The sequence below is a fragment of the Protomyctophum bolini genome, assembly GCF_963924005.1.
Source record: "Protomyctophum bolini genome assembly, chromosome: 3".
NCBI classification, from domain to species: Eukaryota; Metazoa; Chordata; class Actinopteri; order Myctophiformes; family Myctophidae; genus Protomyctophum; species Protomyctophum bolini.
Genome location: NC_137864.1, coordinates 21,215,770 through 21,243,583, shown reverse-complemented (window position 1 = coordinate 21,243,583; position 27,814 = coordinate 21,215,770). Strand labels below are relative to the sequence as shown.

The window sequence follows — 27,814 nt, the reverse complement described above, 5'->3', positions numbered from 1 at the left end:
GGAACTATAGTGGCCCTCTGGAGTGAGTGTGGAACTATAGTGGCCCTCTGGAGTGAGTGTGGAACTATAGTGGCCCTCTGGAGTGAGTGTGGAACTATAGTGGTCCTCTGGAGTGAGTGTGGAACTATAGTGGCCCTCTGGAGTGAGTGTGGAACTACAGTGGCCCTCTGGAGTGAGTGTGGAACTACAGTGGCCCTCTGGAGTGAGTGTGGAACTATAGTGGCCCTCTGGAGTGAGTGTGGAACTATAGTGGCCCTCGCCATCGTCACAGTTTCCCACCCCTGTTGTAGGGTGTGTTTTGGGGTGTTTTCTGACCTATACGCAGGTCCCTGAGCGCGGTGTTGTAAGGGAAGCCGAACTTGGCCTTGAAGGTGGCGAGGATCTTCTCCTTAACCTGCTCCACCGTGTCGCAGCTGAGCGCACTGACCTCCAGCGGGTCGCTGACCTCACCGTCGCCTCCGCCCACCGTGAACTGGACCTTCAGTTTCTGTGAGAGTCAGAGAGACGCAGTGGTGGACAAACGTACTCACAAATAACTGCAGTAAAAAGCATCAATACCGCAATGTGGAAATATACTACTGTTGCACAAGCTCGAACTAAAGTACAAAAGTATTGAATATGCACACCATCTTGCCAGCAAGGTGGTAATTAGGTGCAATGTCCCATAGACAGCCCATTCATCCAAACATAAAAGTCCTATCTGATTGTATTTAACATCAAAATCACCAACATTGCAGCTGTAGGGAAAGCTTGAATTATCCTCTTTCAGAGTGTCAGAGTTTGGAAGCGCCCGTTACCTCCTGCATTATGTGCAAATTCTAAACAGGTGGCACACATGGGCGTTGAGTGATAGTCAACGAGCGCTTCCAAACTCCAACACAGGATGCGTGCGTGCGTTGCATGCGTTGCGTGTGTGCGTGCGTGCATGCATGCGAGTACATACCACGGTGCTGAAGTCCTGCGCCTGCCACAGTAGCCAGTCCTCACTGAGCGTGTACAGAGCCTTCTCTGTGACCGAGTCCACCGGACCCTTTGAGATCTGCTGGGTCAGTGCGCTCACCAGGAGGTACAGGTGCTGCCCCACCCTCTCCTGGATATGGAACACATGTGGGTCAACAGAGCGCTCAGGGGGGCCTCATGCACACGTATCAAACACGTGTTGCCGTGTCTTGTCTGTCATATGGTTTGACCAAACATTTTTGTTTGATGGGCAGAACACCTGCACGTCGTCAAACAAAAATGTTTGGTCAAACAAACATGTGACTCCGTGTGGCCATTAAACACAGACAAGACACAGAGCATGTGTTTGATATGTGTGTATGAGGCCTCAGAGGAACAATTTTACAGAATTCCAAAACCTTTCCAGAATATTTAACCCTTTAATTTCCAGGCCTATATACCAATCATTCAGATCAATAATGAGTCTTTTTTAACCCATTTAGGCCTGACGTCGAAATTAAGACACACAACCGCTGCTCCAGAACCACTCTGCCGGTACTGGGCGTGCCATCCGGCACGTGGAGGGACTATAGTAGGCACTGTGGGTTGAATCCTGACCGGGCACTTCCTATACGTCTCACCAGGTCCTCTCCTGCTCTCACCAGGAGTACGACCAGGACCTGTGCGTTGCACCAGACACTTCACTCGGGAGTGGTGGATTCTGCAGGCTCCACCAGCGGGGCAACGGTGGTGCCGCAGGCTCCACCAGCGGGGCAACGGTGGTGCCGCAGGCTCCACTTGCCACTTGAATGGCCCTCCTAAAGGCCTCACGTGGGTTTTTTGAATGGCCTCACGTGGGTTTTTTGGGCGTCCTCCTCACGGCGAACACAGGCTGGGGCGCTAAACCAAACTGCTTATACCCGGTTGACGCCTACATTCCGGCTGCCAACCATCTATCAGGTGGTCACCAGACTATTCTCCGCTTGTCACAAAACTATTTTCCCAGGACTGTAAAATGTTTTTTTTTTCATTTTTTCTTTTTTAAATATTTCTAGGAATTTCATGATTCCAGGTAAAAAACAGTATTGGCATCAAAATGTACTTAGAGTACAGTACAGTACAGTACAGTACAGTACAGTACAGTACAGTACAGTACAGACAGACAGACAGACCCTGAGGAAGCCGTAGAGACAGATGGACATCCAGTTGGTCAGCAGCTTCTCCACGATGGACTCTGTGCGTCTCAGCAGCAGTTTGGGATGAGCGTTACTGGGCTGCTCCATCAGAGCCCTGAGGAGGTTCTCCATCACCTGTTAGAGTTAACGTTGAAAAACAGCTGTTAACCATTATTTGACACTTTGGTTGTTGAGAAACAGCTCCTAAAACATTATTTGACACTTTTGGTTGTTGAGAAACAGCTCCTAAAACATTATTTGACACTTTTGGTTGTTGAAAAACAGCTTCTAACCATTATTTGACACTTTGGTTGTTGAGAAACAGCTCCTAAAACATTATTTTACACTTTTGGTTGTTGAGAAACAGCTCCTAAAACATTATTTGACACTTTTGGTTGTTGAAAAACAGCTTCTAACCATTATTTGACACTTTGGTTGTTGAGAAACAGCTCCTAAAACATTATTTGACACTTTTGGTTGTTGAAAAACAGCTTCTAACCATTATTTGACACTTTGGTTGTTGAGAAACAGCTCCTAAAACATTATTTTACACTTTTGGTTGTTGAGAAACAGCTCCTAAAACATTATTTGACACTTTTGGTTGTTGAAAAACAGCTTCTAACCATTATTTGACACTTTGGTTGTTGAGAAACAGCTCCTAAAACATTATTTTACACTTTTGGTTGTTGAGAAACAGCTCCTAAAACATTATTTGACACTTTTGGTTGTTGAAAAACAGCTTCTAACCATTATTTGACACTTTGGTTGTTGAGAAACAGCTCCTAAAACATTATTTTACACTTTTGGTTGTTGAGAAACAGCTCCTAAAACATTATTTGACACTTTTGGTTGTTGAAAAACAGCTTCTAACCATTATTTTACACTTTGGTTGTTGAGAAACAGCTCCTAAAACATTATTTGACACTTTTGGTTGTTGAAAAACAGCTTCTAACCATTATTTGACACTTTGGTTGTTGAGAAACAGCTCCTAAAACATTATTTTACACTTTTGGTTGTTGAGAAACAGCTCCTAAAACATTATTTGACACTTTTGGTTGTTGAAAAACAGCTTCTAACCATTATTTGACACTTTGGTTGTTGAGAAACAGCTCCTAAAACATTATTTTACACTTTTGGTTGTTGAGAAACAGCTCCTAAAACATTATTTGACACTTTTGGTTGTTGAAAAACAGCTTCTAACCATTATTTGACACTTTGGTTGTTGAGAAACAGCTCCTAAAACATTATTTTACACTTTTGGTTGTTGAGAAACAGCTCCTAAAACATTATTTGACACTTTTGGTTGTTGAAAAACAGCTTCTAACCATTATTTGACACTTTGGTTGTTGAGAAACAGCTCCTAAAACATTATTTTACACTTTTGGTTGTTGAGAAACAGCTCCTAAAACATTATTTGACACTTTTGGTTGTTGAAAAACAGCTTCTAACCATTATTTGACACTTTGGTTGTTGAGAAACAGCTCCTAAAACATTATTTTACACTTTTGGTTGTTGAGAAACAGCTCCTAAAACATTATTTGACACTTTTGGTTGTTGAAAAACAGCTTCTAACCATTATTTGACACTTTGGTTGTTGAGAAACAGCTCCTAAAACATTATTTTACACTTTTGGTTGTTGAGAAACAGCTCCTAAAACATTATTTGACACTTTTGGTTGTTGAAAAACAGCTTCTAACCATTATTTGACACTTTGGTTGTTGAGAAACAGCTCCTAAAACATTATTTGACACTTTTGGTTGTTGAGAAACAGCTCCTAAAACATTATTTTACACTTTTGGTTGTTGAAAAACAGCTTCTAACCATTATTTGACACTTTGGTTGTTGAGAAACAGCTCCTAAAACATTATTTTACACTTTTGGTTGTTGAGAAACAGCTCCTAAAACATTATTTTACACTTTTGGTTGTTGAGAAACAGCTCCTAAAACATTATTTGACACTTTTGGTTGTTGAAAAACAGCTTCTAACCATTATTTGACACTTTGGTTGTTGAGAAACAGCTCCTAAAACATTATTTTACACTTTTGGTTGTTGAGAAACAGCTCCTAAAACATTATTTGACACTTTTGGTTGTTGAAAAACAGCTTCTAACCATTATTTGACACTTTGGTTGTTGAGAAAGAGCTCCTAAAACCTTATTTTACACTTTTGGTTGTTGAGAAACAGCTCCTAAAACATTATTTGACACTTTTGGTTGCTGAAAAACAGCTTCTAACCATTATTTGACACTTTGGTTGTTGAGAAACAGCTCCTAAAACATTATTTTACACTTTTGGTTGTTGAGAAACAGCTCCTTAAACATTATTTGACACTTTTGGTTGTTGAAAAACAGCTTCTAACCATTATTTGACACTTTGGTTGTTGAGAAACAGCTCCTAAAACATTATTTGACACTTTTGTTTGTTGAGAAACAGCTCCTAAAACATTATTTGACACTTCTGGTTGTTGAAAAACAGCTTCTAACCATTATTTGACACTTTGGTTGTTGAGAAACAGCTCCTAAAACATTATTTGACACTTTTGGTTGTTGAAAAACAGCTTCTAACCATTATTTGACACTTTGGTTGTTGAGAAACAGCTCCTAAAACATTATTTTACACTTTTGGTTGTTGAGAAACAGCTCCTAAAACATTATTTGACACTTTTGGTTGTTGACAAACAGCTTCTAACCATTATTTGACACTTTGGTTGTTGAGAAAAAGCTCCTAAAACATTATTTTACACTTTTGGTTGTTGAGAAACAGCTCCTAAAACATTATTTGACACTTTTGGTTGTTGAAAAACAGCTTCTAACCATTATTTGACACTTTGTTTGTTGAGAAACAGCTCCTAAAACATTATTTGACACTTTTGGTTGTTGAGAAACAGCTCCTAAAACATTATTTGACACTTTTGGTTGTTGAAAAACAGCTTCTAACCATTATTTGACACTTTGGTTGTTGAGAAACAGCTCCTAAAACATTATTTTACACTTTTGGTTGTTGAGAAACAGCTCCTAAAACATTATTTGACACTTTTGGTTGTTGAAAAACAGCTTCTAACCATTATTTGACACTTTGGTTGTTGAGAAAAAGCTCCTAAAACATTATTTTACACTTTTGGTTGTTGAGAAACAGCTCCTAAAACATTATTTGACACTATTGGTTGTTGAAAAACAGCTTCTAACCATTATTTGACACTTTGGTTGTTGAGAAACAGCTCCTAAAACATTATTTGACACTTTTGGTTGTTGAGAAACAGCTCATAAAACTTTATTGGACACTTTTGGTTGTTGAAAAACAGCTTCTAACCATTATTTGACACTTTGGTTGTTGAGAAACAGCTCCTAAAACATTATTTTACACTTTTGGTTGTTGAGAAACAGCTCCTAAAACATTATTTGACACTTTTGGTTGTTGAGAAACAGCTCCTAAAACATTATTTGACACTTTTGGTTGTTGAAAAACAGCTTCTAACCATTATTTGACACTTTGGTTGTTGAGAAACAGCTCCTAAAACATTATTTTACACTTTTGGTTGTTGAGAAACAGCTCCTAAAACATTATTTGACACTTTTGGTTGTTGAAAAACAGCTTCTAACCATTATTTGACACTTTGGTTGTTGAGAAAAAGCTCCTAAAACATTATTTTACACTTTTGGTTGTTGAGAAACAGCTCCTAAAACATTATTTGACACTATTGGTTGTTGAAAAACAGCTTCTAACCATTATTTGACACTTTGGTTGTTGAGAAACAGCTCCTAAAACATTATTTGACACTTTTGGTTGTTGAGAAACAGCTCATAAAACTTTATTGGACACTTTTGGTTGTTGAAAAACAGCTTCTAACCATTATTTGACACTTTGGTTGTTGAGAAACAGCTCCTAAAACATTATTTTACACTTTTGGTTGTTGAGAAACAGCTCCTAAAACATTATTTGACACTTTTGGTTGTTGAAAAACAGCTTCTAACCATTATTTGACACTTTGGTTGTTGAGAAACAGCTCCTAAAACATTATTTGACACTTTTGGTTGTTGAAAAACAGCTTCTAACCATTATTTGACACTTTGGTTGTTGAGAAACAGCTCCTAAAACATTATTTTACACTTTTGGTTGTTGAGAAACAGCTCCTAAAACATTATTTGACACTTTTGGTTGTTGACAAACAGCTTCTAACCATTATTTGACACTTTGGTTGTTGAGAAAAAGCTCCTAAAACATTATTTTACACTTTTGGTTGTTGAGAAACAGCTCCTAAAACATTATTTGACACTTTTGGTTGTTGAAAAACAGCTTCTAACCATTATTTGACACTTTGTTTGTTGAGAAACAGCTCCTAAAACATTATTTGACACTTTTGGTTGTTGAGAAACAGCTCCTAAAACATTATTTGACACTTTTGGTTGTTGAAAAACAGCTTCTAACCATTATTTGACACTTTGGTTGTTGAGAAACAGCTCCTAAAACATTATTTTACACTTTTGGTTGTTGAGAAACAGCTCCTAAAACATTATTTGACACTTTTGGTTGTTGAGAAACAGCTCCTAAAACATTATTTGACACTTTTGGTTGTTGAAAAACAGCTTCTAACCATTATTTGACACTTTGGTTGTTGAGAAACAGCTCCTAAAACATTATTTTACACTTTTGGTTGTTGAGAAACAGCTCCTAAAACATTATTTGACACTTTTGGTTGTTGAAAAACAGCTTCTAACCATTATTTGACACTTTGGTTGTTGAGAAAAAGCTCCTAAAACATTATTTTACACTTTTGGTTGTTGAGAAACAGCTCCTAAAACATTATTTGACACTATTGGTTGTTGAAAAACAGCTTCTAACCATTATTTGACACTTTGGTTGTTGAGAAACAGCTCCTAAAACATTATTTGACACTTTTGGTTGTTGAGAAACAGCTCATAAAACTTTATTGGACACTTTTGGTTGTTGAAAAACAGCTTCTAACCATTATTTGACACTTTGGTTGTTGAGAAACAGCTCCTAAAACATTATTTTACACTTTTGGTTGTTGAGAAACAGCTCCTAAAACATTATTTGACACTTTTGGTTGTTGAAAAACAGCTTCTAACCATTATTTGACACTTTGGTTGTTGAGAAACAGCTCCTAAAACATTATTTTACACTTTTGGTTGTTGAGAAACAGCTCCTAAAACATTATTTGACACTTTTGGTTGTTGAAAAACAGCTTCTAACCATTATTTGACACTTTGGTTGTTGAGAAACAGCTCCTAAATTATTTTGGGAGGCAAATTATTTTGGCAAATTATTTTGGGAGGCAAATTATTTTGGCAAATTATTTTGGGAGGCAAATTATTTTGGCAAATTATTTTGGGAGGCAAATTATTTTGGCAAATTATTTTGGGAGGCAAATTATTTTGGGAGGCAAATTATTTTGGCAAATTATTTTGGGAGGCAAATTATTTTGGCAAATTGTTTTGGGAGGCAAATTATTTTGGCAAATTATTTTGGGAGGCAAATTATTTTGGGAGGCAAATTATTTTGGCAAATTATTTTGGGAGGCAAATTATTTTGGCAAATTATTTTGGGAGGCAAATTATTTTGGGAGGCAAATTATTTTGGCAAATTATTTTGGGAGGCAAATTATTTTGGGAGGCAAATTATTTTGGCAAAATATTTTGGGAGGCAAATTATTTTGGCAAATTGTTTTGGGAGGCAAATTATTTTGGGAGGCAAATTATTTTGGGAGGCAAATTATTTTGGCAAATTATTTTGGGAGGCAAATTATTTTGGGAGGCAAATTACTTTGGTTGTTGAGAAACAGCTCCTAAAACATTATTTTACACTTTTGGTTGTTGAGAAACAGCTCCTAAAACATTATTTGACACTTTTGGTTGTTGAAAAACAGATTCTAACCATTATTTGACACTTTGGTTGTTGAGAAACAGCTCCTAAAACATTATTTTACACTTTTGGTTGTTGAGAAACAGCTCCTAAAACATTATTTGACACTTTTGGTTGTTGAAAAACAGCTTCTAACCATTATTTGACACTTTTGGTTGTTGAAAAACAGCTTCTAACCATTATTTGACACTTTGGTTGTTGAGAAACAGCTCCTAAAACATTATTTTACACTTTTGGTTGTTGAGAAACAGCTCCTAAAACATTATTTGACACTTTTGGTTGTTGAAAAACAGCTTCTAACCATTATTTGACACTTTGGTTGTTGAGAAACAGCTCCTAAAACATTATTTTACACTTTTGGTTGTTGAGAAACAGCTCCTAAAACATTATTTGACACTTTTGGTTGTTGAAAAACAGCTTCTAACCATTATTTGACACTTTGGTTGTTGAGAAACAGCTCCTAAAACATTATTTGACACTTTTGGTTGTTGAGAAACAGCTCCTAAAACATTATTTGACACTTTTGGTTGTTGAAAAACAGCTTCTAACCATTATTTGACACTTTGGTTGTTGAGAAACAGCTCCTAAAACATTATTTGACACTTTTGGTTGTTGAGAAACAGCTCATAAAACATTATTTGACACTTTTGTTGTTGAAAAACAGCTTCTAACCATTATTTGACACTTTGGTTGTTGAGAAACAGCTCCTAAAACATTATTTTACACTTTTGGTTGTTGAGAAACAGCTCCTAAAACATTATTTCACTTTTGGTTGTTGAAAAACAGCTTCTAACCATTATTTGACACTTTGGTTGTTGAGAAACAGCTCCTAAAACATTATTTGACACTTTTGGTTGTTGAGAAACAGCTCCTAAAACATTATTTGACACTTTTGGTTGTTGAAAAACAGCTTCTAACCATTATTTGACACTTTGGTTGTTGAGAAACAGCTCCTAAAACATTATTTTACACTTTTGGTTGTTGAGAAACAGCTCATAAAACATTATTTGACACTTTTGGTTGTTGAAAAACAGCTTCTAACCATTATTTGACACTTTGGTTGTTGAGAAACAGCTCCTAAAACATTATTTTACACTTTTGGTTGTTGAGAAACAGCTCCTAAAACATTATTTGACACTTTTGGTTGTTGAAAAACAGCTTCTAACCATTATTTGACACTTTGGTTGTTGAGAAACAGCTCCTAAAACATTATTTTACACTTTTGGTTGTTGAGAAACAGCTCCTAAAACATTATTTGACACTTTTGGTTGTTGAAAAACAGCTTCTAACCATTATTTGACACTTTGGTTGTTGAGAAACAGCTCCTAAAACATTATTTTACACTTTTGGTTGTTGAGAAACAGCTCCTAAAACATTATTTGACACTTTTGGTTGTTGAAAAACAGCTTCTAACCATTATTTGACACTTTGGTTGTTGAGAAACAGCTCCTAAAACATTATTTTACACTTTTGGTTGTTGAGAAACAGCTCCTAAAACATTATTTGACACTTTTGGTTGTTGAAAAACAGCTTCTAACCATTATTTGACACTTTGGTTGTTGAGAAACAGCTCCTAAAACATTATTTGACACTTTTGGTTGTTGAGAAACAGCTCCTAAAACATTATTTGACACTTTTGGTTGTTGAAAAACAGCTTCTAACCATTATTTGACACTTTGGTTGTTGAGAAACAGCTCCTAAAACATTATTTGACACTTTTGGTTGTTGAGAAACAGCTCATAAAACATTATTTTACACTTTTGGTTGTTGAAAAACAGCTTCTAACCATTTGACACTTTGGTTGTTGAGAAACAGCTCCTAAAACATTATTTTACACTTTTGGTTGTTGAGAAACAGCTCCTAAAACATTATTTGACACTTTTGGTTGTTGAAAAACAGCTTCTAACCATTATTTGACACTTTGGTTGTTGAGAAACAGCTCCTAAAACATTATTTGACACTTTTGGTTGTTGAGAAACAGCTCCTAAAACATTATTTGACACTTTTGGTTGTTGAAAAACAGCTTCTAACCATTATTTGACACTTTGGTTGTTGAGAAACAGCTCCTAAAACATTATTTTACACTTTTGGTTGTTGAGAAACAGCTCCTAAAACATTATTTGACACTTTTGGTTGTTGAAAAACAGCTTCTAACCATTATTTGACACTTTGGTTGTTGAGAAACAGCTCCTAAAACATTATTTTACACTTTTGGTTGTTGAGAAACAGCTCCTAAAACATTATTTGACACTTTTGGTTGTTGAAAAACAGCTTCTAACCATTATTTGACACTTTGGTTGTTGAGAAACAGCTCCTAAAACATTATTTTACACTTTTGGTTGTTGAGAAACAGCTCCTAAAACATTATTTGACACTTTTGGTTGTTGAAAAACAGCTTCTAACCATTATTTGACACTTTGGTTGTTGAGAAACAGCTCCTAAAACATTATTTGACACTTTTGGTTGTTGAGAAACAGCTCATAAAACATTATTTGACACTTTTGTTGTTGAAAAACAGCTTCTAACCATTATTTGACACTTTGGTTGTTGAGAAACAGCTCCTAAAACATTATTTTACACTTTTGGTTGTTGAGAAACAGCTCCTAAAACATTATTTCACTTTTGGTTGTTGAAAAACAGCTTCTAACCATTATTTGACACTTTGGTTGTTGAGAAACAGCTCCTAAAACATTATTTGACACTTTTGGTTGTTGAGAAACAGCTCCTAAAACATTATTTGACACTTTTGGTTGTTGAAAAACAGCTTCTAACCATTATTTGACACTTTGGTTGTTGAGAAACAGCTCCTAAAACATTATTTTACACTTTTGGTTGTTGAGAAACAGCTCATAAAACATTATTTGACACTTTTGGTTGTTGAAAAACAGCTTCTAACCATTATTTGACACTTTGGTTGTTGAGAAACAGCTCCTAAAACATTATTTTACACTTTTGGTTGTTGAGAAACAGCTCCTAAAACATTATTTGACACTTTTGGTTGTTGAAAAACAGCTTCTAACCATTATTTGACACTTTGGTTGTTGAGAAACAGCTCCTAAAACATTATTTTACACTTTTGGTTGTTGAGAAACAGCTCCTAAAACATTATTTGACACTTTTGGTTGTTGAAAAACAGCTTCTAACCATTATTTGACACTTTGGTTGTTGAGAAACAGCTCCTAAAACATTATTTTACACTTTTGGTTGTTGAGAAACAGCTCCTAAAACATTATTTGACACTTTTGGTTGTTGAAAAACAGCTTCTAACCATTATTTGACACTTTGGTTGTTGAGAAACAGCTCCTAAAACATTATTTTACACTTTTGGTTGTTGAGAAACAGCTCCTAAAACATTATTTGACACTTTTGGTTGTTGAAAAACAGCTTCTAACCATTATTTGACACTTTGGTTGTTGAGAAACAGCTCCTAAAACATTATTTGACACTTTTGGTTGTTGAGAAACAGCTCCTAAAACATTATTTGACACTTTTGGTTGTTGAAAAACAGCTTCTAACCATTATTTGACACTTTGGTTGTTGAGAAACAGCTCCTAAAACATTATTTGACACTTTTGGTTGTTGAGAAACAGCTCATAAAACATTATTTTACACTTTTGGTTGTTGAAAAACAGCTTCTAACCATTTGACACTTTGGTTGTTGAGAAACAGCTCCTAAAACATTATTTTACACTTTTGGTTGTTGAGAAACAGCTCCTAAAACATTATTTGACACTTTTGGTTGTTGAAAAACAGCTTCTAACCATTATTTGACACTTTGGTTGTTGAGAAACAGCTCCTAAAACATTATTTGACACTTTTGGTTGTTGAGAAACAGCTCCTAAAACATTATTTGACACTTTTGGTTGTTGAAAAACAGCTTCTAACCATTATTTGACACTTTGGTTGTTGAGAAACAGCTCCTAAAACATTATTTTACACTTTTGGTTGTTGAGAAACAGCTCCTAAAACATTATTTGACACTTTTGGTTGTTGAAAAACAGCTTCTAACCATTATTTGACACTTTGGTTGTTGAGAAACAGCTCCTAAAACATTATTTTACACTTTTGGTTGTTGAGAAACAGCTCCTAAAACATTATTTGACACTTTTGGTTGTTGAAAAACAGCTTCTAACCATTATTTGACACTTTGGTTGTTGAGAAACAGCTCCTAAAACATTATTTTACACTTTTGGTTGTTGAGAAACAGCTCCTAAAACATTATTTGACACTTTTGGTTGTTGAAAAACAGCTTCTAACCATTATTTGACACTTTGGTTGTTGAGAAAAAGCTCCTAAAACATTATTTTACACTTTTGGTTGTTGAGAAACAGCTCCTAAAACATTATTTGACACTATTGGTTGTTGAAAAACAGCTTCTAACCATTATTTGACACTTTGGTTGTTGAGAAACAGCTCCTAAAACATTATTTGACACTTTTGGTTGTTGAGAAACAGCTCATAAAACTTTATTGGACACTTTTGGTTGTTGAAAAACAGCTTCTAACCATTATTTGACACTTTGGTTGTTGAGAAACAGCTCCTAAAACATTATTTTACACTTTTGGTTGTTGAGAAACAGCTCCTAAAACATTATTTGACACTTTTGGTTGTTGAAAAACAGCTTCTAACCATTATTTGACACTTTGGTTGTTGAGAAACAGCTCCTAAAACATTATTTTACACTTTTGGTTGTTGAGAAACAGCTCCTAAAACATTATTTGACACTTTTGGTTGTTGAAAAACAGCTTCTAACCATTATTTGACACTTTGGTTGTTGAGAAACAGCTCCTAAAACATTATTTTACACTTTTGGTTGTTGAGAAACAGCTCCTAAAACATTATTTGACACTTTTGGTTGTTGAAAAACAGCTTCTAACCATTATTTGACACTTTGGTTGTTGAGAAACAGCTCCTAAAACATTATTTTACACTTTTGGTTGTTGAGAAACAGCTCCTAAAACATTATTTGACACTTTTGGTTGTTGAAAAACAGCTTCTAACCATTATTTGACACTTTGGTTGTTGAGAAACAGCTCCTAAAACATTATTTTACACTTTTGGTTGTTGAAAAACAGCTTCTAACCATTATTTGACACTTTGGTTGTTGAGAAACAGCTCCTAAATTATTTTGGGAGGCAAATTATTTTGGGAGGCAAATTATTTTGGCAAATTATTTTGGGAGGCAAATTATTTTGGCAAATTATTTTGGGAGGCAAATTATTTTGGCAAATTATTTTGGGAGGCAAATTATTTTGGCAAATTATTTTGGGAGGCAAATTATTTTGGCAAATTATTTTGGGAGGCAAATTATTTTGGCAAATTATTTTGGGAGGCAAATTATTTTGGCAAATTGTTTTGGGAGGCAAATTATTTTGGCAAATTATTTTGGGAGGCAAATTATTTTGGGAGGCAAATTATTTTGGGAGGCAAATTATTTTGGCAAATTATTTTGGGAGGCAAATTATTTTGGGAGGCAAATTATTTTGGGAGGCAAATTATTTTGGGAGGCAAATTATTTTGGCAAATTATTTTGGGAGGCAAATTATTTTGGCAAATTATTTTGGGAGGCAAATTATTTTGGGAGGCAAATTATTTTGGCAAATTATTTTGGGAGGCAAATTATTTTGGGAGGCAAATTATTTTGGCAAATTATTTTGGGAGGCAAATTATTTTGGGAGGCAAATTACTTTGGTTGTTGAGAAACAGCTCCTAAAACATTATTTTACACTTTTGGTTGTTGAGAAACAGCTCCTAAAACATTATTTGACACTTTTGGTTGTTGAAAAACAGATTCTAACCATTATTTGACACTTTGGTTGTTGAGAAACAGCTCCTAAAACATTATTTTACACTTTTGGTTGTTGAGAAACAGCTCCTAAAACATTATTTGACACTTTTGGTTGTTGAAAAACAGCTTCTAACCATTATTTGACACTTTTGGTTGTTGAAAAACAGCTTCTAACCATTATTTGACACTTTGGTTGTTGAGAAACAGCTCCTAAAACATTATTTTACACTTTTGGTTGTTGAGAAACAGCTCCTAAAACATTATTTGACACTTTTGGTTGTTGAAAAACAGCTTCTAACCATTATTTGACACTTTGGTTGTTGAGAAACAGCTCCTAAAACATTATTTTACACTTTTGGTTGTTGAGAAACAGCTCCTAAAACATTATTTGACACTTTTGGTTGTTGAAAAACAGCTTCTAACCATTATTTGACACTTTGGTTGTTGAGAAACAGCTCCTAAAACATTATTTTACACTTTTGGTTGTTGAGAAACAGCTCCTAAAACATTATTTGACACTTTTGGTTGTTGAAAAACAGCTTCTAACCATTATTTGACACTTTGGTTGTTGAGAAACAGCTCCTAAAACATTATTTTACACTTTTGGTTGTTGAGAAACAGCTCCTAAAACATTATTTGACACTTTTGGTTGTTGAAAAACAGCTTCTAACCATTATTTGACACTTTGGTTGTTGAGAAACAGCTCCTAAAACATTATTTTACACTTTTGGTTGTTGAGAAACAGCTCCTAAAACATTATTTGACACTTTTGGTTGTTGAAAAACAGCTTCTAACCATTATTTGACACTTTGGTTGTTGAGAAACAGCTCCTAAAACATTATTTTACACTTTTGGTTGTTGAGAAACAGCTCCTAAAACATTATTTGACACTTTTGGTTGTTGAAAAACAGCTTCTAACCATTATTTGACACTTTGGTTGTTGAGAAACAGCTCCTAAAACATTATTTTACACTTTTGGTTGTTGAGAAACAGCTCCTAAAACATTATTTGACACTTTTGGTTGTTGAAAAACAGCTTCTAACCATTATTTGACACTTTGGTTGTTGAGAAACAGCTCCTAAAACATTATTTGACACTTTTGGTTGTTGAGAAACAGCTCCTAAAACATTATTTGACACTTTTGGTTGTTGAAAAACAGCTTCTAACCATTATTTGACACTTTGGTTGTTGAGAAACAGCTCCTAAAACATTATTTGACACTTTTGGTTGTTGAGAAACAGCTCATAAAACATTATTTTACACTTTTGGTTGTTGAAAAACAGCTTCTAACCATTTGACACTTTGGTTGTTGAGAAACAGCTCCTAAAACATTATTTTACACTTTTGGTTGTTGAGAAACAGCTCCTAAAACATTATTTGACACTTTTGGTTGTTGAAAAACAGCTTCTAACCATTATTTGACACTTTGGTTGTTGAGAAACAGCTCCTAAAACATTATTTGACACTTTTGGTTGTTGAGAAACAGCTCCTAAAACATTATTTGACACTTTTGGTTGTTGAAAAACAGCTTCTAACCATTATTTGACACTTTGGTTGTTGAGAAACAGCTCCTAAAACATTATTTTACACTTTTGGTTGTTGAGAAACAGCTCCTAAAACATTATTTGACACTTTTGGTTGTTGAAAAACAGCTTCTAACCATTATTTGACACTTTGGTTGTTGAGAAACAGCTCCTAAAACATTATTTTACACTTTTGGTTGTTGAGAAACAGCTCCTAAAACATTATTTGACACTTTTGGTTGTTGAAAAACAGCTTCTAACCATTATTTGACACTTTGGTTGTTGAGAAACAGCTCCTAAAACATTATTTTACACTTTTGGTTGTTGAGAAACAGCTCCTAAAACATTATTTGACACTTTTGGTTGTTGAAAAACAGCTTCTAACCATTATTTGACACTTTGGTTGTTGAGAAAAAGCTCCTAAAACATTATTTTACACTTTTGGTTGTTGAGAAACAGCTCCTAAAACATTATTTGACACTATTGGTTGTTGAAAAACAGCTTCTAACCATTATTTGACACTTTGGTTGTTGAGAAACAGCTCCTAAAACATTATTTGACACTTTTGGTTGTTGAGAAACAGCTCATAAAACTTTATTGGACACTTTTGGTTGTTGAAAAACAGCTTCTAACCATTATTTGACACTTTGGTTGTTGAGAAACAGCTCCTAAAACATTATTTTACACTTTTGGTTGTTGAGAAACAGCTCCTAAAACATTATTTGACACTTTTGGTTGTTGAAAAACAGCTTCTAACCATTATTTGACACTTTGGTTGTTGAGAAACAGCTCCTAAAACATTATTTTACACTTTTGGTTGTTGAGAAACAGCTCCTAAAACATTATTTGACACTTTTGGTTGTTGAAAAACAGCTTCTAACCATTATTTGACACTTTGGTTGTTGAGAAACAGCTCCTAAATTATTTTGGGAGGCAAATTATTTTGGGAGGCAAATTATTTTGGGAGGCAAATTATTTTGGCAAATTATTTTGGGAGGCAAATTATTTTGGCAAATTATTTTGGGAGGCAAATTATTTTGGCAAATTATTTTGGGAGGCAAATTATTTTGGCAAATTATTTTGGGAGGCAAATTATTTTGGCAAATTATTTTGGGAGGCAAATTATTTTGGCAAATTATTTTGGGAGGCAAATTATTTTGGCAAATTGTTTTGGGAGGCAAATTATTTTGGGAGGCAAATTATTTTGGGAGGCAAATTATTTTGGGAGGCAAATTATTTTGGCAAATTATTTTGGGAGGCAAATTATTTTGGCAAATTATTTTGGGAGGCAAATTATTTTGGGAGGCAAATTATTTTGGGAGGCAAATTATTTTGGCAAATTATTTTGGGAGGCAAATTATTTTGGCAAATTATTTTGGGAGGCAAATTATTTTGGGAGGCAAATTATTTTGGGAGGCAAATTATTTTGGCAAATTATTTTGGGAGGCAAATTATTTTGGGAGGCAAATTATTTTGGCAAATTATTTTGGGAGGCAAATTATTTTGGGAGGCAAATTACTTTGGTTGTTGAGAAACAGCTCCTAAAACATTATTTTACACTTTTGGTTGTTGAGAAACAGCTCCTAAAACATTATTTGACACTTTTGGTTGTTGAAAAACAGATTCTAACCATTATTTGACACTTTGGTTGTTGAGAAACAGCTCCTAAAACATTATTTTACACTTTTGGTTGTTGAGAAACAGCTCCTAAAACATTATTTGACACTTTTGGTTGTTGAAAAACAGCTTCTAACCATTATTTGACACTTTTGGTTGTTGAGAAACAGCTTCTAACCATTATTTGACACTTTGGTTGTTGAGAAACAGCTCCTAAAACATTATTTTACACTTTTGGTTGTTGAGAAACAGCTCCTAAAACATTATTTGACACTTTTGGTTGTTGAAAAACAGCTTCTAACCATTATTTGACACTTTGGTTGTTGAGAAACAGCTCCTAAAACATTATTTTACACTTTTGGTTGTTGAGAAACAGCTCCTAAAACATTATTTGACACTTTTGGTTGTTGAAAAACAGCTTCTAACCATTATTTGACACTTTGGTTGTTGAGAAACAGCTCCTAAAACATTATTTTACACTTTTGGTTGTTGAGAAACAGCTCCTAAAACATTATTTGACACTTTTGGTTGTTGAAAAACAGCTTCTAACCATTATTTGACACTTTGGTTGTTGAGAAACAGCTCCTAAAACATTATTTTACACTTTTGGTTGTTGAGAAACAGCTCCTAAAACATTATTTGACACTTTTGGTTGTTGAAAAACAGCTTCTAACCATTATTTGACACTTTGGTTGTTGAGAAACAGCTCCTAAAACATTATTTGACACTTTTGGTTGTTGAAAAACAGCTTCTAACCATTATTTGACACTTTTGGTTGTTGAAAAACAGCTTCTAACCATTATTTGACACTTTGGTTGTTGAGAAACAGCTCCTAAAACATTATTTTACACTTTTGGTTGTTGAGAAACAGCTCCTAAAACATTATTTGACACTTTTGGTTGTTGAAAAACAGCTTCTAACCATTATTTGACACTTTGGTTGTTGAGAAACAGCTCCTAAAACATTATTTTACACTTTTGGTTGTTGATAAACAGCTCCTAAAACATTATTTGACACTTTTGGTTGTTGAAAAACAGCTTCTAACCATTATTTGACACTTTGGTTGTTGAGAAACAGCTCCTAAAACATTATTTTACACTTTTGGTTGTTGAAAAACAGCTTCTAACCATTATTTGACACTTTGGTTGTTGAGAAACAGCTCCTAAAACATTATTTTACACTTTTGGTTGTTGAGAAACAGCTCATAAAACATTATTTGACACTTTTGGTTGTTGAAAAACAGCTTCTAACCATTATTTGACACTTTGGTTGTTGAGAAACAGCTCCTAAAACATTATTTTACACTTTTGGTTGTTGAGAAACAGCTCCTAAAACATTATTTGACACTTTTGGTTGTTGAAAAACAGCTTCTAACCATTATTTGACACTTTGGTTGTTGAGAAACAGCTCATAAAACATTATTTTACACTTTTGGTTGTTGAGAAACAGCTCCTAAAACATTATTTGACACTTTTGGTTGTTGAAAAACAGCTTCTAACCATTATTTGACACTTTGGTTGTTGAGAAACAGCTCCTAAAACATTATTTTACACTTTTGGTTGTTGAGAAACAGCTCCTAAAACATTATTTGACACTTTTGGTTGTTGAAAAACAGCTTCTAACCATTATTTGACACTTTGGTTGTTGAGAAACAGCTCCTAAAACATTATTTTACACTTTTGGTTGTTGAGAAACAGCTCCTAAAACATTATTTGACACTTTTGGTTGTTGAAAAACAGCTTCTAACCATTATTTGACACTTTGGTTGTTGAGAAACAGCTCCTAAAACATTATTTTACACTTTTGGTTGTTGAGAAACAGCTCCTAAAACATTATTTGACACTTTTGGTTGTTGAAAAACAGCTTCTAACCATTATTTGACACTTTGGTTGTTGAGAAACAGCTCCTAAAACATTATTTGACACTTTTGGTTGTTGAGAAACAGCTCCTAAAACATTATTTGACACTTTTGGTTGTTGAAAAAAAGCTTCTAACCATTATTTGACACTTTGGTTGTTGAGAAACAGCTCCTAAAACATTATTTGACACTTTTGGTTGTTGAGAAACAGCTCCTAAAACATTATTTGACACTTTTAGTTGTTGAAAAACAGCTTCTAACCATTTGACACTTTGGTTGTTGAGAAACAGCTCCTAAAACATTATTTTACACTTTTGGTTGTTGAGAAACAGCTCCTAAAACATTATTTGACACTTTTGGTTGTTGAAAAACAGCTTCTAACCATTATTTGACACTTTGGTTGTTGAGAAACAGCTCCTAAAACATTATTTGACACTTTTGGTTGTTGAGAAACAGCTCCTAAAACATTATTTGACACTTTTGGTTGTTGAAAAACAGCTTCTAACCATTATTTGACACTTTGGTTGTTGAGAAACAGCTCCTAAAACATTATTTGACACTTTTGGTTGTTGAGAAACAGCTCATAAAACTTTATTGGACACTTTTGGTTGTTGAAAAACAGCTTCTAACCATTATTTGACACTTTGGTTGTTGAGAAACAGCTCCTAAAACATTATTTTACACTTTTGGTTGTTGAGAAACAGCTCCTAAAACATTATTTGACACTTTTGGTTGTTGAAAAACAGCTTCTAACCATTATTTGACACTTTGGTTGTTGAGAAACAGCTCCTAAAACATTATTTTACACTTTTGGTTGTTGAGAAACAGCTCCTAAAACATTATTTGACACTTTTGGTTGTTGAAAAACAGCTTCTAACCATTATTTGACACTTTGGTTGTTGAGAAACAGCTCCTAAATTATTTTGGGAGGCAAATTATTTTGGGAGGCAAATTATTTTGGGAGGCAAATTATTTTGGCAAATTATTTTGGGAGGCAAATTATTTTGGCAAATTATTTTGGGAGGCAAATTATTTTGGCAAATTATTTTGGGAGGCAAATTATTTTGGCAAATTATTTTGGGAGGCAAATTATTTTGGCAAATTATTTTGGGAGGCAAATTATTTTGGGAGGCAAATTATTTTGGCAAATTATTTTGGGAGGCAAATTATTTTGGCAAATTGTTTTGGGAGGCAAATTATTTTGGCAAATTATTTTGGGAGGCAAATTATTTTGGGAGGCAAATTATTTTGGGAGGCAAATTATTTTGGCAAATTATTTTGGGAGGCAAATTATTTTGGCAAATTATTTTGGGAGGCAAATTATTTTGGGAGGCAAATTATTTTGGGAGGCAAATTATTTTGGCAAATTATTTTGGGAGGCAAATTATTTTGGCAAATTATTTTGGGAGGCAAATTATTTTGGGAGGCAAATTATTTTGGGAGGCAAATTATTTTGGCAAATTATTTTGGGAGGCAAATTATTTTGGGAGGCAAATTATTTTGGCAAATTATTTTGGGAGGCAAATTATTTTGGGAGGCAAATTACTTTGGTTGTTGAGAAACAGCTCCTAAAACATTATTTTACACTTTTGGTTGTTGAGAAACAGCTCCTAAAACATTATTTGACACTTTTGGTTGTTGAAAAACAGATTCTAACCATTATTTGACACTTTGGTTGTTGAGAAACAGCTCCTAAAACATTATTTTACACTTTTGGTTGTTGAGAAACAGCTCCTAAAACATTATTTGACACTTTTGGTTGTTGAAAAACAGCTTCTAACCATTATTTGACACTTTTGGTTGTTGAGAAACAGCTTCTAACCATTATTTGACACTTTGGTTGTTGAGAAACAGCTCCTAAAACATTATTTTACACTTTTGGTTGTTGAGAAACAGCTCCTAAAACATTATTTGACACTTTTGGTTGTTGAAAAACAGCTTCTAACCATTATTTGACACTTTGGTTGTTGAGAAACAGCTCCTAAAACATTATTTGACACTTTTGGTTGTTGAGAAACAGCTCCTAAAACATTATTTGACACTTTTGGTTGTTGAAAAAAAGCTTCTAACCATTATTTGACACTTTGGTTGTTGAGAAACAGCTCCTAAAACATTATTTGACACTTTTGGTTGTTGAGAAACAGCTCCTAAAACATTATTTGACACTTTTAGTTGTTGAAAAACAGCTTCTAACCATTTGACACTTTGGTTGTTGAGAAACAGCTCCTAAAACATTATTTTACACTTTTGGTTGTTGAGAAACAGCTCCTAAAACATTATTTGACACTTTTGGTTGTTGAAAAACAGCTTCTAACCATTATTTGACACTTTGGTTGTTGAGAAACAGCTCCTAAAACATTATTTGACACTTTTGGTTGTTGAGAAACAGCTCCTAAAACATTATTTGACACTTTTGGTTGTTGAAAAACAGCTTCTAACCATTATTTGACACTTTGGTTGTTGAGAAACAGCTCCTAAAACATTATTTTACACTTTTGGTTGTTGAGAAACAGCTCCTAAAACATTATTTGACACTTTTGGTTGTTGAAAAACAGCTTCTAACCATTATTTGACACTTTGGTTGTTGAGAAACAGCTCCTAAAACATTATTTTACACTTTTGGTTGTTGAGAAACAGCTCCTAAAACATTATTTGACACTTTTGGTTGTTGAAAAACAGCTTCTAACCATTATTTGACACTTTGGTTGTTGAGAAACAGCTCCTAAAACATTATTTTACACTTTTGGTTGTTGAGAAACAGCTCCTAAAACATTATTTGACACTTTTGTTTGTCAAAAACAGCTTCTAACCATTATTTGACACTTTGGTTGTTGAGAAACAGCTCCTAAAACATTATTTTACACTTTTGGTTGTTGAGAAACAGCTCCTAAAACATTATTTGACACTTTTGGTTGTTGAAAAACAGCTTCTAACCATTATTTGACACTTTGGTTGTTGAGAAACAGCTCCTAAAACATTATTTTACACTTTTGGTTGTTGAGAAACAGCTCCTAAAACATTATTTGACACTTTTGGTTGTTGAAAAACAGCTTCTAACCATTATTTGACACTTTGGTTGTTGAGAAACAGCTCCTAAAACATTATTTGACACTTTTGGTTGTTGAGAAACAGCTCATAAAACATTATTTGACACTTTTGGTTGTTGAAAAACAGCTTCTAACCATTATTTGACACTTTGGTTGTTGAGAAACAGCTCCTAAATTATTTTGGGAGGCAAATTATTTTGGGAGGCAAATTATTTTGGGAGGCAAATTATTTTGGCAAATTATTTTGTGAGGCAAATTATTTTGTGAGGCAAATTATTTTGGGAGGCAAATTATTTTGGCAAATTATTTTGGGAGGCAAATTATTTTGGCAAATTATTTTGGGAGGCAAATTATTTTGGCAAATTATTTTGGGAGGCAAATTATTTTGGCAAATTATTGTGGGAGGCAAATTATTTTGGGAGGCAAATTATTGTGGGAGGCAAATTATTTTGGGAGGCAAATTATTTTGGGAGGCAAATTATTTTGGGAGGCAAATTATTTTGGCAAATTATTTTGGGAGGCAAATTATTTTGGCAAATTATTTTGGCAAATTATTTTGGGAGGCAAATTATTTTGGCAAATTATTGTGGGAGGCAAATTATTTTGGGAGGCAAATTATTGTGGGAGGCAAATTATTTTGGGAGGCAAATTATTTTGGGAGGCAAATTATTTTGGGAGGCAAATTATTTTGGCAAATTATTTTGGGAGGCAAATTATTTTGGGAGGCAAATTATTTTGGCAAATTATTTTGGGAGGCAAATTATTTTGGGAGGCAAATTATTTTGGCAAATTATTTTGGGAGGCAAATTATTTTGGGAGGCAAATTATTTTGGCAAATTATTTTGGGAGGCAAATTATTTTGGGAGGCAAATTTTTTTGGGAGGCAAATTATTTTGGCAAATTATTTTGGGAGGCAAATTATTTTGGCAAATTATTTTGGGAGGCAAATTATTTTGGGAGGCAAATTATTTTGGGAGGCAAATTATTTTGGCAAATTATTTTGGGAGGCAAATTATTTTGGCAAATTGTTTTGGGAGGCAAATTATTTTGGGAGGCAAAATATTTTGGCAAATTATTTTGGGAGGCAAATTATTTTGGCAAATTATTTTGGGAGGCAAATTATTTTGGGAGGCAAATTATTTTGGGAGGCAAATTATTTTGGCAAATTATTTTGGGAGGCAAATTATTTTGGGAGGCAAATTATTTTGGCAAATTATTTTGGGAGGCAAATTATTTTGGCAAATTATTTTGGGAGGCAAATTATTTTGGCAAATTATTTTGGGAGGCAAATTATTTTGGCAAATTATTTTGGGAGGCAAATTATTTTGGGAGGCAAATTATTTTGGCAAATTATTTTGGGAGGCAAATTATTTTGGCAAATTATTTTGGGAGGCAAATTATTTTGGCAAATTATTTTGGGAGGCAAATTATTTTGGCAAATTATTTTGGGAGGCAAATTATTTTGGGAGGCAAATTATTTTGGGAGGCAAATTATTTTGGCAGGCAAATTATTTTGGCAAATTATTTTGGGAGGCAAATTATTTTGGGAGGCAAATTATTTTGGCAAATTATTTTGGGAGGCAAATTATTTTGGCAAATTATTTTGGGAGGCAAATTATTTTGGCAAATTATTTTGGGAGGCAAATTATTTTGGCAAATTATTTTGGGAGGCAAATTATTTTGGCAAATTATTTTGGGAGGCAAATTTTTTTGGGAGGCAAATTATTTTGGGAGGCAAATTATTTTGGCAAATTATTTTGGGAGGCAAATTATTTTGGCAAATTATTTTGGGAGGCAAATTATTTTGGGAGGCAAATTATTTTGGGAGGCAAATTATTTTGGCAAATTATTTTGGCAAATTATTTTGGGAGGCAAATTATTTTGGGAGGCAAATTATTTTGGCAAATTATTTTGGGAGGCAAATTATTTTGGCAAATTATTTTGGGAGGCAAATTATTTTGGGAGGCAAATTATTTTGGGAGGCAAATTATTTTGGCAGGCAAATTATTTTGGCAAATTATTTTGGGAGGCAAATTATTTTGGCAAATTATTTTGGGAGGCAAATTATTTTGGCAAATTATTTTGGGAGGCAAATTATTTTGGCAAATTATTTTGGGAGGCAAATTATTTTGGCAAATTATTTTGGGAGGCAAATTATTTTGGGAGGCAAATTATTTTGGCAAATTATTTTGGGAGGCAAATTATTTTGGGAGGCAAATTATTTTGGGAGGCAAATTATTTTGGGAGGCAAATTATTTTGGCAAATTATTTTGGGAGGCAAATTATTTTGGGAGGCAAATTATTTTGGCAAATTATTTTGGGAGGCAAATTATTTTGGCAAATTATTTTGGGAGGCAAATTATTTTGGGAGGCAAATTATTTTGGCAAATTATTTTGGGAGGCAAATTATTTTGGGAGGCAAATTATTTTGGCAAATTGTTTTGGGAGGCAAATTATTTTGGGAGGCAAATTATTTTGGGAGGCAAATTATTTTGGCAAATTATTTTGGGAGGCAAATTATTTTGGCAAATTATTTTGGGAGGCAAATTATTTTGGGAGGCAAATTATTTTGGCAGGCAAATTATATTGGCAAATTATTTTGGGAGGCAAATTATTTTGGGAGGCAAATTATTTTGGGAGGCAAATTATTTTGGGAGGCAAATTATTTTGGCAAATTATTTTGGGAGGCAAATTATTTTGGGAGGCAAATTATTTTGGGAGGCAAATTATTTTGGCAAATTATTTTGGGAGGCAAATTATTTTGGGAGGCAAATTATTTTGGCAAATTATTTTGGGAGGCAAATTATTTTGGGAGGCAAATTATTTTGGGAGGCAAATTATTTTGGGAGGCAAATTATTTTGGCAAATTATTTTGGGAGGCAAATTATTTTGGCAAATTGTTTTGGGAGGCAAATTATTTTGGGAGGCAAAATATTTTGGCAAATTATTTTGGGAGGCAAATTATTTTGGCAAATTATTTTGGGAGGCAAATTATTTTGGGAGGCAAATTATTTTGGGAGGCAAATTATTTTGGCAAATTATTTTGGGAGGCAAATTATTTTGGCAAATTATTTTGGGAGGCAAATTATTTTGGGAGGCAAATTATTTTGGGAGGCAAATTATTTTGGCAAATTATTTTGGGAGGCAAATTATTTTGGCAAATTATTTTGGGAGGCAAATTATTTTGGCAAATTATTTTGGGAGGCAAATTATTTTGGGAGGCAAATTATTTTGGCAAATTATTTTGGGAGGCAAATTATTTTGGCAAATTATTTTGGGAGGCAAATTATTTTGGCAAATTATTTTGGGAGGCAAATTATTTTGGGAGGCAAATTATTTTGGGAGGCAAATTATTTTGGCAGGCAAATTATTTTGGCAAATTATTTTGGGAGGCAAATTATTTTGGGAGGCAAATTATTTTGGCAAATTATTTTGGGAGGCAAATTATTTTGGCAAATTATTTTGGGAGGCAAATTATTTTGGCAAATTATTTTGGGAGGCAAATTATTTTGGCAAATTATTTTGGGAGGCAAATTATTTTGGCAAATTATTTTGGGAGGCAAATTTTTTTGGGAGGCAAATTATTTTGGGAGGCAAATTATTTTGGCAAATTATTTTGGGAGGCAAATTATTTTGGCAAATTATTTTGGGAGGCAAATTATTTTGGGAGGCAAATTATTTTGGGAGGCAAATTATTTTGGCAAATTATTTTGGGAGGCAAATTATTTTGGGAGGCAAATTATTTTGTCTAATTATTTTGGGAGGCAAATTATTTTGGCAAATTATTTTGGGAGGCAAATTATTTTGGGAGGCAAATTATTTTGGGAGGCAAATTATTTTGGCAGGCAAATTATTTTGGCAAATTATTTTGGGAGGCAAATTATTTTGGCAAATTATTTTGGGAGGCAAATTATTTTGGCAAATTATTTTGGGAGGCAAATTATTTTGGCAAATTATTTTGGGAGGCAAATTATTTTGGCAAATTATTTTGGGAGGCAAATTATTTTGGGAGGCAAATTATTTTGGCAAATTATTTTGGGAGGCAAATTATTTTGGGAGGCAAATTATTTTGGGAGGCAAATTATTTTGGCAAATTATTTTGGGAGGCAAATTTTTTTGGGAGGCAAATTATTTTGGCAAATTATTTTGGGAGGCAAATTATTTTGGCAAATTATTTTGGGAGGCAAATTATTTTGGGAGGCAAATTATTTTGGCAAATTATTTTGGGAGGCAAATTATTTTGGGAGGCAAATTATTTTGGCAAATTGTTTTGGGAGGCAAATTATTTTGGGAGGCAAATTATTTTGGCAAATTATTTTGGGAGGCAAATTATTTTGGGAGGCAAATTATTTTGGCAAATTATTTTGGGAGGCAAATTATTTTGGCAAATTATTTTGGGAGGCAAATTATTTTGGGAGGCAAATTATTTTGGCAGGCAAATTATATTGGCAAATTATTTTGGGAGGCAAATTATTTTGGGAGGCAAATTATTTTGGGAGGCAAATTATTTTGGGAGGCAAATTATTTTGGGAGGCAAATTATTTTGGCAAATTATTTTGGGAGGCAAATTATTTTGGGAGGCAAATTACTTTGGTTGTTGAGAAACAGCTCCTAAAACATTATTTTACACTTTTGGTTGTTGAGAAACAGCTCCTAAAACATTATTTGACACTTTTGGTTGTTGAAAAACAGCTTCTAACCATTATTTGACACTTTTGGTTGTTGAAAAACAGCTTCTAACCATTATTTGACACTTTGGTTGTTGAGAAACAGCTCCTAAAACATTATTTTACACTTTTGGTTGTTGAGAAACAGCTCCTAAAACATTATTTTACACTTTTGGTTGTTGAGAAACAGCTCCTAAAACATTATTTGACACTTTTGGTTGTTGAAAAACAGCTTCTAACGATTATTTGACACTTTTGGTTGTTGAGAAACAGCTCCTAAAACATTATTTTACACTTTTGGTTGTTGAGAAACAGCTCCTAAAACATTATTTGACACTTTTGGTTGTTGAAAAACAGCTTCTAACCATTATTTGACACTTTTGGTTGTTGAAAAACAGCTTCTAACCATTATTTGACACTTTGGTTGTTGAGAAACAGCTCCTAAAACATTATTTTACACTTTTGGTTGTTGAGAAACAGCTCCTAAAACATTATTTGACACTTTTGGTTGTTGAAAAACAGCTTCTAACCATTATTTGACACTTTGGTTGTTGAGAAACAGCTCCTAAAACATTATTTTACACTTTTGGTTGTTGAGAAACAGCTCCTAAAACATTATTTGACACTTTTGGTTGTTGAAAAACAGCTTCTAACCATTATTTGACACTTTGGTTGTTGAGAAACAGCTCCTAAAACATTATTTGACACTTTTGGTTGTTGAGAAACAGCTCCTAAAACATTATTTGACACTTTTGGTTGTTGAAAAACAGCTTCTAACCATTATTTGACACTTTGGTTGTTGAGAAACGGCTCCCAAAACATTATTTGACACTTTTGGTTGTTGAGAAACAGCTCATAAAACATTATTTGACACTTTTGGTTGTTGAAAAACAGCTTCTAACCATTATTTGACACTTTGGTTGTTGAGAAACAGCTCCTAAAACATTATTTTACACTTTTGGTTGTTGAGAAACAGCTCCTAAAACATTATTTGACACTTTTGGTTGTTGAAAAACAGCTTCTAACCATTATTTGACACTTTGGTTGTTGAGAAACAGCTCCTAAAACATTATTTTACACTTTTGGTTGTTGAGAAACAGCTCCTAAAACATTATTTGACACTTTTGGTTGTTGAAAAACAGCTTCTAACCATTATTTGTCACTTTGGTTGTTGAGAAACAGCTCCTAAAACATTATTTTACACTTTTGGTTGTTGAGAAACAGCTCCTAAAACATTATTTGACACTTTTGGTTGTTGAAAAACAGCTTCTAACCATTATTTGACACTTTGGTTGTTGAGAAACAGCTCCTAAAACATTA

General features: G+C 33.7%; 1 protein-coding gene across 1 annotated transcript in view; it reads right to left on the bottom strand.

Annotated features, from left to right (window-relative positions):
- LOC308312346 (plexin-C1-like) overlaps nt 1-27,814 on the bottom strand; it is a gene marked incomplete at its 5' end in the record, with an annotated part of 201,110 nt that overhangs the window by 9,255 nt on the left and 164,041 nt on the right. The window contains 3 exons of the mRNA XM_080758951.1: nt 316-487; nt 944-1,090; nt 2,112-2,249. Of these exons, the coding sequence (XP_080615077.1) occupies nt 316-487; nt 944-1,090; nt 2,112-2,249 (457 nt within the window). The remainder of the gene's footprint in view (nt 1-315; nt 488-943; nt 1,091-2,111; nt 2,250-27,814) is intronic.